The sequence below is a fragment of the Cnephaeus nilssonii genome, assembly GCF_951640355.1.
Source record: "Cnephaeus nilssonii genome assembly, chromosome: 8".
NCBI lineage: Eukaryota > Metazoa > Chordata > Mammalia > Chiroptera > Vespertilionidae > Cnephaeus > Cnephaeus nilssonii.
Window position 1 is genome coordinate 38,386,871 of NC_137079.1, and position 16,214 is coordinate 38,403,084.

The 16,214-nt window shown below is 37.0% G+C and overlaps 1 protein-coding gene across 1 annotated transcript in view; it reads right to left on the reverse strand.

Annotated features, from left to right (window-relative positions):
• ITGBL1 (integrin subunit beta like 1) overlaps positions 1–16,214 on the reverse strand; it is a 204,602-nt gene that overhangs the window by 97,650 nt on the left and 90,738 nt on the right. Inside the window, exons 4-6 of the mRNA XM_079779340.1 lie at positions 7,749–7,871; positions 3,905–4,045; positions 74–214 (exon numbers count right to left, since the gene is read on the reverse strand). Coding sequence (XP_079635466.1) covers positions 74–214; positions 3,905–4,045; positions 7,749–7,871 — 405 coding nt within the window. The remainder of the gene's footprint in view (positions 1–73; positions 215–3,904; positions 4,046–7,748; positions 7,872–16,214) is intronic.

Sequence of the window (16,214 nt, forward strand, 5' to 3'; positions counted from 1 at the left end):
AATCAGAATGAATCTTCAAATAGGAAAATGAATATTTTTTAAAATTTTAAATAGGAATTTGGAGAGCAGTTACCTGAACAGAAGTCATCAGAATATCTGTCATAAACAGCTCTACAATCCCGTTCATCACACTCACAGGTGTCTCCGTGAATATCTCCCCAGTCTCCAGTTGGGTCAACATCGTGGCAAGAACATTCACCACACACACAAGTCCCTACATGGGAAAAATACTTTTATGTGAGTCTAGTGAGAAAAATTCATGAAAGAAAAAGGCTTATATATTAGTTTTAAAAAATCTGTGACTTATTGTATATTTGAAAAATACATGTATTCAGAAAGAAATTATTCTACAAAGGAAAATTCCATCTAAAGTTGATAGCAGAGATTCTTTAATAAACAAAAGTTATTACCTATGTCAATATTTATATGAGATTGTGGAATATGTCATTAGCTCTGTGTTGGTTTGTCTCAAAGATAATACCCCCAAAATTAAAACAGTACAGGATAAAATCCTTGTCCTCAAGAAGCTTCCAATATACTTGACAAAAAGAAAGCTAATGAAAGAAAAGTAAGCAAACAATAAACATCTGAATACTAGCATTTTGTAAACTAGGACATAAATACTGTGAGAAATACTGTAAGATTTTTGGGAAGAAGAAATCAATGTGGGCTGAAGTAATTAGGGTAGATGGTCTGGATATGTAGGGAGATGGGGAAATATTCTAGGATTGATTGGAAGTAGAACAAATCAAGGAGAGTCAAGAAAGCAAGAATAAGCAAAGAAGGGTAGGGATGGGTGTGGGGATCCTAAGAAATCCCTGGAGCAGAAGGTGCATGTCAGGAAACCCAAGAATAAATTTTGCTAGCTAGGATGAGCTCAAGTTATAGAGTATGTTGGATTAGATAGAGAAATATAACTTTGGTCACATGTAGATTTACAAAGGGGAAGTGCCCAGTTATAGATCATATTTACTTTGTGTGAGTTATCTATAATCATCTTTAGAGCAACCAGCTAATCATCATTTGAGGGAAAGATAAAGTTAAATTTCATTCTTACCTCTCACGTCAGAGTAAATTCTAGTTAGATTGAAGATTTAAAAATATAAACTAAAATCATAAAATATAAAATAAATATTTTTATTCAAAATCCCAAAGGCAAATTACTATAAAGAAAAATAAAAATAGATCTACATAAAAATGTAAAAATTTGGTTAGAAACAAAACACCAAAAACAAACAGTTGGGATAAATAGTCATATGTGTACAAAAGACAAAGAATTACTTTCACAAACATAAACAATTCTTAGAAACCAATATGTAAAGGACAAATATGCCTAAAGCAAAATAGACAAAGGCAAAAAGAACACAATCAGAGATTTTGGAGAGATGTAATGAGGATAGATAAACATACCAATGTTTACCACTCAACCTATAATTACTAAGGGGTGGAGGATCTGTAAGACAATAGTGGGTTAGAATTATTTTGAATGTCAGATTGGCAGAGGTGAAAAGATGACTAGGATCAAAGATTGGTGAGGTATAAAGTACAAAATAGTACAACTCTGGATGTACTTTTTTTTTTCCACAATATGTACTCTGAAAATGTTGGAATTTTAGCATAAGAGTCTACTTCAAATAATATATCCACAGGAGAGGAAAAGTACACAAAAGTATATGTTCAGGAATATTAAATATGATGGTATTTATGTTATTGAAAAACAACTAATGACATAAATATCAATCAAAAAGGAGTTAGTACAATGTGTAGCTTGGATTACCAAGCAGCCATTAAAGGTGAAAATTAGGTTTTTCCTCTGTGAGCATGGAAAGATACCCAAAATATATGATTAAATGAAAAAAAAACTTACAGCCTACCTATGTGATTCAGTGGTTAAGTGCCAACCCATGAACCAGGAGGATAGGGTTCAATTCTTAGTGCACATGCCTGGGTTGCATGCTCAGATCCCCAATAGGGGATGTGCAGAAGGCAACAGATCAATCTCTCATCATTGATGTTTCTCTCCCTTCCTCTCTCTGCAGTCAATAAAAATATATTTTAAAAAATTAAAAAATAGTATGTTTTAATTTTTGTATTAAATGAGAAGAAAATACATGACAGGGAGCACACAAATGATGAATTTCAAAAAAAATAAATAAAAACAGACCAAAACATTATATACCAAAATGTAAAAGGCGGTTATATCTGTATGTTAAGATTATGGATCATTTTCTTCTTTACTATCTGCATTTTTAAAGATGAATATGCATTGCTTTCGCAATAAGTTAAATGATGTGGGGGGATGGGTATGTGATTAAACAAAAGTGGGCAATAAAGGACATTTATTCTATCAGAGATGAACTGTGTTCACAACATTGGATTTTTGGTCCTTAAAGATGGGCTAAAAAGGAAGATGAGGTAGACATGTGCAGGATTAATGTGTCTCTCCTACCAGGGAAGCAATGATAAGGAGAGTTCCAGGGTAGACATAGTGGTACCTCTGGGAAAAGGAACTCATTGTAGTGCCTGCCCTGGCCTGCCTTCACACACTGCTGAATCTCACCTGCTATCAGCCTCATTTAGACATGCTACTTCCTGTTCTGCCTCTGCCTGATCTCCAAATCAGAAAACTTTCAGCACCAGAAGAGAGGGAAGGCAGGAGGTGAGACGGAGAGGTGGCAAGGAATGTGTGTTTGTGAACGACGTCTGCCTCATAACCCACATATCCCTGCAGAACCAGGACTTGATCCACAGTCCAATCAGCTCCACTTTGCTCCTCTCTCTTCAACACCTAAATGGCTATTTCCCACTGTAACACAGGTAAAGCTTCATACACTGACATTCTTATAGTGACTACAGACCCTACTGAATAAAAGAACTGAAACAGAAACGGGTCCTTATATATGAAAGGAAAACATAACGTGAATTAGTATGATATACAGTCAGATCTATTCTATATAAATTGAAGAGAGAAATCTTTTAAAGGATTTTTGTTCCAAGTTCAGGTCTTTTCATTTCTTTTCTTTATGTTCAGATACATGGCACATTTTACTATTCTATGTCAGTCTTTAAAAGGATAAAATTGGTTGTGTGGTTAAGGTTTTCCCTGGAAGTAATATCTATGAAAATGCATCATTCACTTATAGAAATGAAAAAATATTTTTTCCAGTTTCTAGATTTTTATATTTTTATAGAAGGAAATATGACCACTTAGTCATTTCACCAGGTAGGCAAAGAACACCTACAGCATGACTCTCTTTATCCATCAGCCCAGCTGACGAATTTACAGTTTATATCAACAGTTAACTCAATTTAAATGATATTTTGTCAATAGTAATATATTTTTTAAATGTATGCCTAAGGCCAGTCTAAATTTCATATTGCTTTTGATAACATTTCCAAATACATTGTGTTCAATATGACATTTCTATTATTGTATATAAAAGTTAAATGACTCTATGTCAATTCTGTATTTCAACCAAGACTTCAATTGACTCATCATTAAGAGGAGATTTTATTTTTTTAATGTTCTCTGGATAATTAGATGCTCATGCTGTAGATGGTTCTGTTAGTCAAGAGACATTTAACAGAAGTATCTACAAGAATTGCCTTTTAGCTGCACTATGCTATTTCTGGACAGCCGCCAAAAAAATTACAGTTTCTATGTTAACTATTTGTTCAGTGAAGCTTAATGAATGAGAGTAGCTTTCTAATTTTTCTGTTTTCTACTCAATAAAAGACAAAAAAGAGAAAATTGTTGGTATAATAGATGTTGATTTTCATCAAAGTCAATGACTATCAAAGATGACTTCCTCCCACACAGAAGGAAATGCAGAGAAAAGGAGTGTTAACAATTAAGAGCTCTGTTTGCCTCCCAAATCCATAGTAATGTGTATGAATGACACACCTCTGTTACTGCAGATTTTGCCATCTGGTGATGTGCATCTTCGCTTGCTCTCCCAGGGGGTGATATCACACTGGAATTCGCATTTATCTCCATGCCAACCAGCATCACAGTAACAGTTTCCACAGTAACACTTTCCATGGCCTTTACCCAAAATGAATTTTATACAGTGAGGAAAAAAGCAACTTTAAAAGCAGAATTAACTTTCTACCTCTTTATGATCATTGTTGCTTTCTGAAATAATATATCTGTTTCACACTTACTGCTTAAAATAATCAAATTAAGTAGCTTCTCCCCAAAAAACATTATAGTTATGCCTATACTTACATAATCACACACATTGAGCAAGTCAAAGTGTCCTCTAACGTGTCCTAGCCAGGCAGCTGATTAAAATGAATGCAATTTAAAGAAATGATAGGAAAGACTGTGAAAGTCTATTACATTCAAATCTCAAATGTATGCACCAAACTCAAATGCATTTAAGTATGTACTCTAAGGGCACTTCTTGAATTGGTCATTAAAATATTTTATTTGAAATCAACTACTGAGAAACCAATGGTGTGTATTTACTTGGATGCATATTATTAATGACTGAACCATTGCTTAAACCAGAGGAAATGTTTCATCTTTTCATTCAACTGTATCCCACAAGCTGTTGTGTTCCACCACATGGAAAAGAGGTTTTCAGCTAAATCAATGTTTAGAACTCATTTAGATCAATGAAATATCCTAGACCCTGGATCTCACAGTCAAATTCCCACCATAATTGTGAAGGGGACACAAATGATAGGTAAGGGCACCCCATCATTTTGTGTCCGGATATCACCACACCCTTTCAAACTGTTACCCTACTCGTTTGTATTTACAATCAATAAATCTGTAATGAATCATCATGACATCACTTCCTGTATCTGTATCTATCAATCCTTCTACAAATTCCCAAAGATGGCAATTCTTTTATATCACAAGCCTCGGAAACTTGAGGGCTACCCCAGAAAATAGCAAGACAACCGTGTACTAAAAGCTTTTCCTATGAGTCAGGATTTTAAAATCCTTCTTATGTCTTCCCTTTTTGTAGTTATGCCATCCAAACATGAATGTGTGTTTCTTGTTCTTGTAAATATGATAAAAACCAGGGTCACACTGTGTTTTTTAGTCTATTTTTTCTGTAATACAGGAATTTATGTTTTATCGGAGTCTATGGCTAAAGTCTTTGTACTTCCCTCTTTTTTCTCCCACAGCCATAATCCCAGAGGATCCATGGGAAACTGATTGTGAAGCTATTTTTCTTTCTAAACACTATGGCTTTCCTGGCCAATGGCAAGAACATCAGTAGGGTTTCTTGTGCAACTCTTGTCCTTCAGATGAGACTTCTTTCAAGCGGACACACATCAGAGACAAAGAGGAAGAACAAGAGGTGAAGAGAAACTGCTCTAATGAGATACAGAGAAAGAGACCCAGGCATACAATTCCATGTTTTCTGTCTGAATAAGCAGTAACTGGGAAATCCATTAAACACACACACACACCTTTTCTTAACCAATATGATCATTTCCACAACAAATTTAATTTAATTTATTCACATAAGCAAATATAAAGGCTATTAAACTATACATTTATATTTATAATTACATATTATAATTATATGTATGTATTATACATTTTATTTATGAACTTAAAAATATCTCTGCATGTGTACACACACACAATATGATATTAAAATGCTACATCACAAGCCTCAGAAACTTGAGGGCTACCCTGGAAAATAGCAAGACAACAGTGTACTGAAAGCTTTTCCTATGAGTCAGTTTTTTTAAAAAACTTGATTAACTTCTTAAACAGAATTTATTTCTTCTGTAATTTCAGGAAATTTATGTAAGCTGCTATATATGTAAGGATTACTTTGACATTAACAAATGATCATAAATCCACATTCTTCACACCAAAAACTTTTTATATTTATAAAATTTAGTATTCAATTTCAGTTTTACTAAAAAAGAATCATTGAGGTAAAGGTGAAAAAGAAAAGAAAAATCATGTAAAGCAACACCTTTATGCATGTATAGAAATGTAAGCAGATATCCTCATAACTCAAATGAAAATATTAAAACAAGACACATCTGAATAATTGAGATAAAATAAGAGCTTCAGGACAATACACATTCTGGACAATAAACATTCTTTGCTTTGCGTAAACTGTTGGAGCAAAAAAATCTTTTTGCATTGCTTCACTGATGGACTGTAGAATCACCTCTCAACAAACTGGCTTCCTGTGAATGACAGGTGGAAAGATCTACAAGCCCAGTCAATGTCACCCCCAGAGGATTTACCAGAGAGCTGGGGTCTGTGGTCAGAGACTTTGCACCATGAAATTGCTTAAGTCTCAAACAAATGTAAATCTAAGTGAAAGGTTGAGAGTTAAAAATCTCCTGTTGCGTTGTTTCAAGTTAAATGTTTACATTTACAAAGGCAAATAGACTTTGCTTTGGTGGTCTGCATCAGAACACCTTGGCCCCAATCATGTTCCATTCCTCTTTTTTTGATCTGTAATAATTGGAACTGAAACAGCAGGAGGACAAATACATCATATTTGTGGGTGTATTTATGTAATAGTTTAAATTATTTTGGACTGACCCCTTTAGCAGAATTCTCTGAGCAGTATCTAACTTAGGTCACTGGCTTGAAAAAAAGAAGACTTTTGCATTTGTTTATTTTATCCTGGTGGATTGTCCATCAATGAAGCCAGAGAGAAAGAACCAAGCAGACCTAAATAATAATATCTGGATGACCATGGGAATTGAAGCTCTAATTTGTTTTCGTAAGCAAAGGGACAGTTTGTCTTATGTTATTGACACTTTCTCAATGGCCTCTGGTTCCTCCTGGCCCCTTTGGCCCTGATCCTTCCAAGGAAATACTCTTCTGAAATCACCCAATTTGCAAACAGAATAGGATTCCATGGGCTGGAATCTTGTCAGAGATAAATGAAATAAGCAATTGCTTATTAATAGAAAGATGATCTCACAGTAAAATAAATTATAAACTGCAGAGAAGGATTTACTTAAACTAAAGGGATTTTCATTGCTCTCTACTTTCCCCTCCTGTGTCAGTCATGGTTGCAAATTGAAACTCTAGGAACAGGCTTGCAGATAGGTAAACAGAAGAGAGGGACACTATGGGTGGTGAGGAGGAGATCTTCTCATGGAATACCACATCCTGGGCACTGATGCAGTTCTCATTGGTGAGGGGTCAAGAGTACAGTCTTTGGCATTACCTAATGAGTGTGAAATACTTATTGCAGTGCTTGGCACTAGCAAGCATGCAATCACTGGTGCAACAGAAAAAAATGATTTGAGTAATGGTGGTACATAATAAAGATAATGAAAAATGTTATTTGTGTGTGTGTGTTGGGGGGTAAATAAATACTAAGCTAATAATTTTATTGGTCTCATGTCTCCAATAGGACCTGGGACCATTTAAAGGCTAATGACTTAGAAAGAGAATGAAATTAAAATATGCAATCCAATTATTGGGATAAAAGAGACAATAAAAGCAGATAAGATGAGCAGAAAAGATGAAGTCCAACTTGGACCACTTCAGAACTATGTACTAGTTGGTTTGCTTGTCATAAGATCTGACTCTCCTCCAGCAATAATCTGATTTTGCAATTAAAAAGTACAAGTTACTTTGAATGCCTTAGTATAACTTTCCTTATATAAAATGTTTTCCAAATAATGGAAGTTCAGATAAAATTCATAAATCTGGTGCAGAAATTTATAGAGAGATAAAAGCACAATGAGACAGGTGGAAAATCAAGTACTTTATTAATTTCTGCAATTAATATACATACCTCCACATATTTCTTCTGTTTCATCATCTATGCATTCTCTATCATCACACTCACAAAATTTGCCATAAACGAGTCCATTTCCATCTGAATTATCACACTTACATCTGCCACAGTGACATGTACCTAAACCATTAAAACAAAACAAAGATTATTTGTCAAATGCATATAAATTATACTTAATGAATTTTAACCTTTTTCAAAGAGAGAAAATTCAAATTAATTTACTATTGAAATTATGTACTTTTTGGGTATGCTGAGGTAGGTAACAATACATTCTTAAGATTATTGTAGCACAGAAATTATTTTTTCTAGCACAGCTATTATGATTGACCTCTAATAGTTTCATGAATTTAAATTTGACCTCCTCAGTGAAAAGCTGCTTATTTATGTCCTTCCAATCAATGCATGAATGAATAACTTCTCATTTACCTGGGTCTGAAGTGAACTAAAGCAGAAAATTCTAAGCTTTGTGAGGAAAGTAACCTTATTTATCTGCCTCACCAGTATTTACTCAATGCTTGGTACAATATTTGAGTATACTATTTATGTAATAAACATTTGTGGAATTCATTATCAAATGCATAAATAAAAAATGTAGCTGCCCCTAATAATTTCATATCCACTGTGTCAAACTGATATACATATTCTAATGACAAGGGACCAGAATGGGCTTTCTTAGGCAGAGAAGCCTAGGAGCTCATCAGAACCACAAGGCAGCTCAGGGTGATAGAGGCAAAGGAGTTATCTGGTCTACCATATTCCACATACTCAGCCAAGTTTGAGGATTTGACTACAACCCCTGAGAGTGATTTCACTGACAGTAAAACAGTATTTAAATGATACTGAGAGATAGAATGTCCATTTAAGGAACTTCCCTTTGAATACTTATTTTTCAATTTTTAATGATCATCACAACATTCAAGACAAACTGAGATTTAACCACTCACCAGACACCACCTTAGACTCTAGAATATAACAGATCAACTCAGTCAAATCCTTCTCTCAGATTTTTATATGAGCAGAACTCAATGTGATAAAGTAAATGGAGAAGTGCAAAGTGTTGCAAAAGCACATAACAAGGGGATTTAACTGACACCTGAAAGTCAAAGATAGGGTCCCTGGAGAAGTAGCTCTTATTTAAGCTGAAAACTGAAACCAAGCCAAAAAAAAAAAAAAAAAAAAGCTAAGAGAAACGAGAGATACTGAAGAACAACAATGTGAAAAGTGACATAAAAAGAATTAGGCAATTAAAGGTACAATTTATGGAAGTCTTATCCTATCTAATAAAGAGGGAATATGCTAATTAAACCTCATGCTGTCACAAAGATGGCGGCACCCACAGCCAATAAGGAGGGACATGCTAATTGACTGCCCCACCCGCAAAGATGGTGGCGCCCAGTCCCTTCAGCCCCACCAAGGCAGCAGGTGCACGGCAAGGCCGGGCTTGCCCCAAGGCGGGCCTGGCTGCTCTGCGAGCCTGCCTCTGGAGTCCCTCAATCTCCTCATCCCCCTAGCCGCCCAGGGCTGGCCTGAGGTGCAGGCAAGCCTTGGATGGCAGCTGCCCAGCCACCCAGGGCCGTCTGAGGCTCAGGTAACCAGGGCAGGCTGAGGCTTGCACTGCTGGCAGTGGCAGCAGCAGAGGTGTGATGGGGCATCACCTTTCCCTGATCACCGGGTTACCTCCTGCCCTTGAGTACTCCTGGACTGTGAGAGGGGGCAGGCCGGGCTGAGGGACTTCCCCTCCAGTGCATGAATTCTCATGCACTGGGCTTCTAATATGTCATATTAAAAATTTTAAACTGTAATCAAAGAATAATGAGAAGCCATAATATATTTACAACAATGGAGTCATGTGGTAATTTATGAATTTTTATCAGATTACTCTAGTTGTTATATGAAGAATGCACTGAAATGAGGGAAAAGTAGATATGAGGAAAGAATTATTGCATAAAAGGTAGAAGCTGACCAAGGTGATGGCAAGGACTTCTAGAAAGAAACAAATATACCTTCTGTAGAAGAATAAACAACACTTGGTGACTGATTAGGCTTGACTTGGTGAAGAATAAGGAGGAACCAGAGATGATATTGATAATTGACTTGAGCCACTCGATACTGGAGATTCTATATGTGACCTACCTGAAAGATCTTGGATTTAGGTAGATGTGTAGCCAAATCCAGGTTTTAATCCCCACTAGCTATATTTTTTAAAAGTATATCTTTTTATTGATTTTTAGAGAGAGAAGAATAGAGAGGGAGAGAGAGAGAGAAACATGTATGTGAGAGTGAAACATTAACCCACTGCCTCTTGCATACAACCTACTGGGGAATCAAGCTTACAACCCAGGCATGTGCCCTGACCAAGGTTCAATCCCAGCAACCTTTTGGTGCATGGCACAATGCCAAACCAAATAAGTCACACTGGCCAGGGCTAGCTACACTTTTTTGAGGTCATTACTTTAATCTTCAATTCAAATTCTTTATCTACAAATGACATCTACCTCATAGAGCTGCTGTGAGAACCAAGTGATAAATATCACCCAGTCATCTTTCTAAAAACACTACTGTGTCTAGTATATAGTAGTCTTTCAGAAAACTTTGGGTTTTTCCTCTTCTCCCATTAAGATAGCTAGTATATTTCTCCAGGTACACTTTATACTTATGCACCCCTGTTTTCATACCCTCTGGATATTCTGTTACTCTAGTCACTTGAAATGTGTTATTAGTTATAATACTTATTTTTATCTTACAGTCACATATCAATGTGTGAATTTGCAGAATTTGAGCTTATTTTTCTTCCTTGAGAATGCATGTATGAATTTTACTTTTATTAAACTTCATTGTCATGTGTGCTTTTTTCTGAAAATGATTTTAACTTATAAAAGTTCATTTCAAATCTAATGCTATAATTCATGGTAGTGCCTCATTTCAATTTTTTCTTTAATTATTAACCTTATTTTTCATTGTCACATTTATGCTGTCTTTCAACCATCCACATATGTATTCATTAAATTTTCTTGTTGCCTATTATATTATTGGAAAACTATAGGAGATAATAAGATGGAAAACTATAGGAGATAATGAGATGAATAAAATTATAGAAGATAATAAGATGAATAAAATTAAAACTAAGTAAATCATAGACCAGGCAGAAAGAGCTAGATGATCAATAATTTACATAGGGGTGGGCAAAAGTAGGCTTACAGTTGTAATAAAAAAATAAGATAATAAATAGTAATACAAGAATAATCTCTGTGTTTCACATACAACTGTAAACCTGCTTTAGTTAATCTTTGTGTATGTGTGTGTGTATATGTATATATTTATAATATTTTATATATATATATATATATATATATATATATATATATATATATATATAAAACCAGATGATGCAAAGGCATTTGCAATAGATTTGTGACAAATGCTTTATAGAAAGTATAAACTTAAACCCTAGTCTGGCTCTGTGAAGGAGGAAAGGCACAATAAAAGAGTAAGTTCTAGAGTTGGCATTTGACCATGGATAGAATTTCAACAAGTGAAAATGAAGAAAACACGTGATATTGAGGAAAGAACTTGAGCTAAGGATTATGAGTGGGGAATTAAAGAACAGTGAAGCATCTGACCTGAGTTTGGAGAAAAGGGTAGGTTGAAGCCAGATAGTAGAGGATCAAGACTACTAGTGAAAAATTTTAGAATTTATCTGTTGGAATTCTGGGAGTCTTGGTGGTTTTGGAGAGAGGTATAACATAGGAGTGTATGCGATAGTTATTTTCAGGAAAGATGGGAGGAAACAGTCTCTTCCTCTGAATTCTACAACTTCTCACTGACATCTCCCACAGGCAGGCTCACTACCATCCACACATTGGAACCATTCCTGGCAGATGTAGGAAGCTTACAACAGCTCAAAGACTTCCTGTCTCACCTACCAAGTAGAAATCACAATTGAGGCTCCAAGATATGGCATATGGAAGACTAGGCAAAAGTGCCAGACTCCTGTGTTCATGCTATGTCATGCTGCTTCTCTCTCTTGGTTGCCTAGAGAAGCAGTATGACATAGTGCTTCTTATCTATATTATAAAAGGCCAGTGGCCATAACACCGGGTCTAAGACTGGTCTTCTGATTTATGCTAGATTATTTTAACATAGACATATCATTCTGACTAATATAGCTGTTTCTCTCTAGGATAGCTTCCCAGTTTTGAACATTGGCCTATACCCTTGTGCAATGGCATCACACTTCACTTCACCCTGCAGACTGTGCTTGCCTTTATGGGCCCCTACAGAGTCAGTAGATTCTGGAACTCCTTTAGTCCCCAGCTCCATCTCATCCTGCCCTTCAGTCTTATGCCCCTCTCCATTTACCTCTTTTCCCCCTTCTGCTCCAAGCTACTTCTAGAAAACCACATTGTAATATGAAGTGGAAAGAAAGATTAGTAGGAAGAACTCATACGCTAATGCAATTTGAGGGGAGTGGTCCTGAACTAGGCTGGTCAAAATAGGACTATAGGCTATAAAGAACATTGTTGGGTCAATAGAAAAAACTGGAATATGAATGGCAGATTGCATAAAAGTATTGTATTAATGTTTAAAAAATATAGGGATACAGATACCTGAGAAATATGTTTTGTACCTTACTAAATGTTTTTATCTATTAAAAGAATTATGTAAAATTTCTCCTTAAAGATATCTTAATGTATTGCATCACATGTTTAGATTTCTTTTGTTGAAACATCTTTGGATTCCTAAGCTAAAATCTACTTGTTGAGTATATTATTAAAAATGGGGGGAAAAACACTCCAATACCCTGAATTTAACTTGAAAACAAAATAAATAAATCCAAAAAATAAATAACAAACAAAATTCAAGTATTATTACTTAAGGAAGTTTGGAAAGCATGAAGTTTTCAAAACAAAAGAAGCTGTGTGGGGATGTGAGGGGTGAGGGTATGTGTGCACACACATTTGGAGGGGTGGGTGTTATGAACTGGAAGTAGAGAAATCTGATTGAGAGAAAAGACTGAAGGAAGCAAGAATATCCATAAACACAGAAAGTGGCCTGGCTGCTGAGACCATTAGTCATGGCCCCTGATTGGTCCATTCACATCTTGCATTGGATATGGCTCTGATTCCTGGAAGCAGGAGCAAAACAACCTCACTGCATTTAGGCTGCACAAGAGCAATTTGTTGCAAATCAAAAACTGTGGAAAGGTCTTATCTCTGATTGCAGGACTCGACCAACAAAGTGAGCTTCAAGAGGGAAGATATGCATGCATGTAGTCAAATCCTTGCTTATAATAGGAAGAGCGAAGGCTCAAATCACTGGATCTACATAAGAATTACACAAGAGTTTTAAAAATCAACTATAGTCCAGACCATACCCTGAGACAACTGAATCACAGCCTCTAGTTTAGGACACCAACATTCTCAAGTCCAATCAGGTTGCAAAAAAGCTGACTTTGAGGCTCCAAGTGACCAAATGTTACGAGTATTTAATTATAGTAATACTAGAGGCCTAGGGCATGAAATTGAGTGACCCCACCCACCCGCGCACACCTCTCCATGCTTGCAGTGCCGTCTACCTGCAATGCCTCCCCAAGCCCGCCTGCCTGCCTGCCGCCCTGCCCTCCCGCCTTGCTGCGATCAGAGCCTGTAGGCCGTGGGGGAGGGACCTAGAGGTGCTCCATGCACCTCCTGGTGACCGATCATTTGGTTGTTCCAGCCGATCATTTGGTTGTTCCAGCGTTTCGGTGTTATGGCCACTGGCCTTTTATAATATAGATAAGAAGCACTAAAGCCTTTAGGATTTAGTTTTGGACAACAACCTTGCTTCTTTAATACTATCAACTCAATTTATTAAATAAACATTAACAGAGTTGTATATTATATACATGCCAATGGAGATATTTTACTTGTAAGGTTTAATCTGTGCCAGGTAGTCTTCTATGAAATCTAAAAGTTAATATTATAAAAATCAAAGACAGATTCTATTACTATTTTCATTTTAAAGATATTAAGAATGAGGAATAGAGGGATTAATTGACTCTCCCAATGTAACAGAACTAATAAAATGAGGAGGTGGGATTTGAACTTAAACAATTTGGCTCTAGGATATATTTTTTTATCATTAAACAGTGGAAAATGAACATTACTTAGTTGTTTGTTCTGCCCTCAGGAAAACGATAATGTATTGATGACAAAGATTAGGTATGAGATGACCTTTCTAATGAGAAATGCTTTGGTTTATCATATTTTGCTACATCACTATTCATCATCTCTGTCCATTCCCGAATAATGGGCTCTGGATCAGATGTTATCCTAGATGGATATGACCAATCCTATTTTTTTCAAGGTACAGTTTGGGAAGTGAATCTTCTGGATTCGGGGCTGTCAGGGCACCAACATCAAGCTGACCAACACCAATTCTGCAAGGAATAGGGCTCCCACCTCCCTGCTGTCAGGGTCCAGGTTGCAGGTGAACAGGATTCAGGACTGTCAGAGCATGGACAGCAAGCTGACCAATGGCCGATTCTGGGAGGAATGGGGCTCCTGCCTCCCTGCTGTCAGGGTCTGGGGTGTGGGTGAATGGGATTTGGGGCTGTCAGGGCGCCAAGAGCAACCTGACCAACAGCTGATTCCAGGAAGAATGGGGCTCCCACCTCCCTGTTGTCAGGGTCCAGGGTGCAGGTATCTGGCTCCCGCCTCCCTCCTGTCAGGGTCAGGGGCGCAGGTGAACGGGATTCGGGGCTGTCAGGGTGTCAACAGCAAGCTCTAGGTCAGCACTCATCATAGCTACCAGCTGGTGGTCTGGTCATTGGTCGTACTGGTCGTTACGCCGTAACAGTCGGTGGGCTTTTATTATATAGGACTGGCTGAAAACCATTGAAATTGAAACTGTATGAAACTGTAGTTATTTTATTTTTTAAATAGGGTTTGGGTTATTAATTTTAACAGCTTTTCTGTAAATTTCTAAAAAAATATTTTTAAATGATTTCTGTGAGAGGTAAAAATATTTTGATCAAACAAAAGAGCTTACCAGTACTTATAATAGTTCCTCGCACCCTTGTGGATAAAAAAAAAAAAAATCATCTGTTTGGTGCTTGGAGACAAACTTAACACATCTCTTGATATTTTAGAATTACAACAGCATAATATACAATTATCCCAAGCAAACTTACAAACTAATTCTTTGAATGTCTGGCAGCAATTTAAAAAAGACATGTAAGGATTTAATCCTTTTCATTGTGTAGAGGGCCTCCTGGGAAGGCACCTGAGCATTCTATATTGGTCCCTCTTACCCTTTAGGCCAAGAGAGACCCTCTTCTCACATTTCAATTGCTCACAGCTGTTGCATGAGCTCTCTGTTCATGTCGAGGTTGAAGTCTCGTGATGACTGGTGCCATGGATCTGTCTCTCACCCAGTGGGGCGAACTGAGCCCTCCCTGGAGAAGAAACCCGGGTTCCACAAGATATGTGATCAGTGCTGGGGCCCCGCCAGCAGGCGAGGGGATCCCAAGGCAGGTGCTGGGCATGGAGGCCACGGGGGCATAGGCTACCAAGGAGACAAAACTGAATCTCACGTCACCCTGCTTGGCCCCGGAGGATGGCTGGTTAGCCAGAGATGGGTAAGATTCCTCAAGGAAGGAACAACCTAAGACAGGAACAGTCACAGAGGGGCCATCAGGAGAGAATTTGGGGATCAACAGAGGTGGGGTACAGACCCTCATCCCCCCAACATTGCAGGGGCCTGAACCCTAGCCCCTTCTGAGGGAGGTCTCCTGCCCCCATGGCTGCTTCGTGCTTCCCATGCCCAGCCCAGATCAGGACCCAGGTGACCGACAGAGACTTGGACGACAGCAGATGCCCTCTCACTCCAACAAGAATTGTTTGAGTTATCTTGTACCCATGGTGTGGGGAAGTGGGTTTATGATATCTAAATCTAGCTTACCAAAAGAAATGCTCAGGACCTACTCAAGAAGGCAAATAATCCTTTCCACTAATATTTACAGGGTAAAATAAGATTGTTGTTAGAGTAATAAATTTGACAGTAAAATAGTAGTCAAGTTTTCAGGCAAATTTAAATTGGCTAGTTGAAACAAGGGAATATTCTAGAAAAGTTAATTGTACTAGACAAAAAGGTGTTCCTAAAGTGTTAACTAAAATTTTTATTGGTAGTTCATCTCATGATAAAAATGCGCACCATGTAATGAACCTAAAACAGTAATATTATAGTGCAAAAAATTAAAATTTAAAAGCCATCAAGACTACATTATAAAATCTTCAAAAGCATCCTAATATTTAAATCAAAAAAGGGGGGGGAATAGTAGAAGAATATCATGTAAGGAAAAATATCCTGTAAGTAATTACATCTAGAAAATTAATACTTTAGAAAATTAATTGTAAGGCTAAAAGCAAGACACCCATGAAAAACACACAAGGTGTCAAAACAAGCCAGAGGAAAATCATTTGG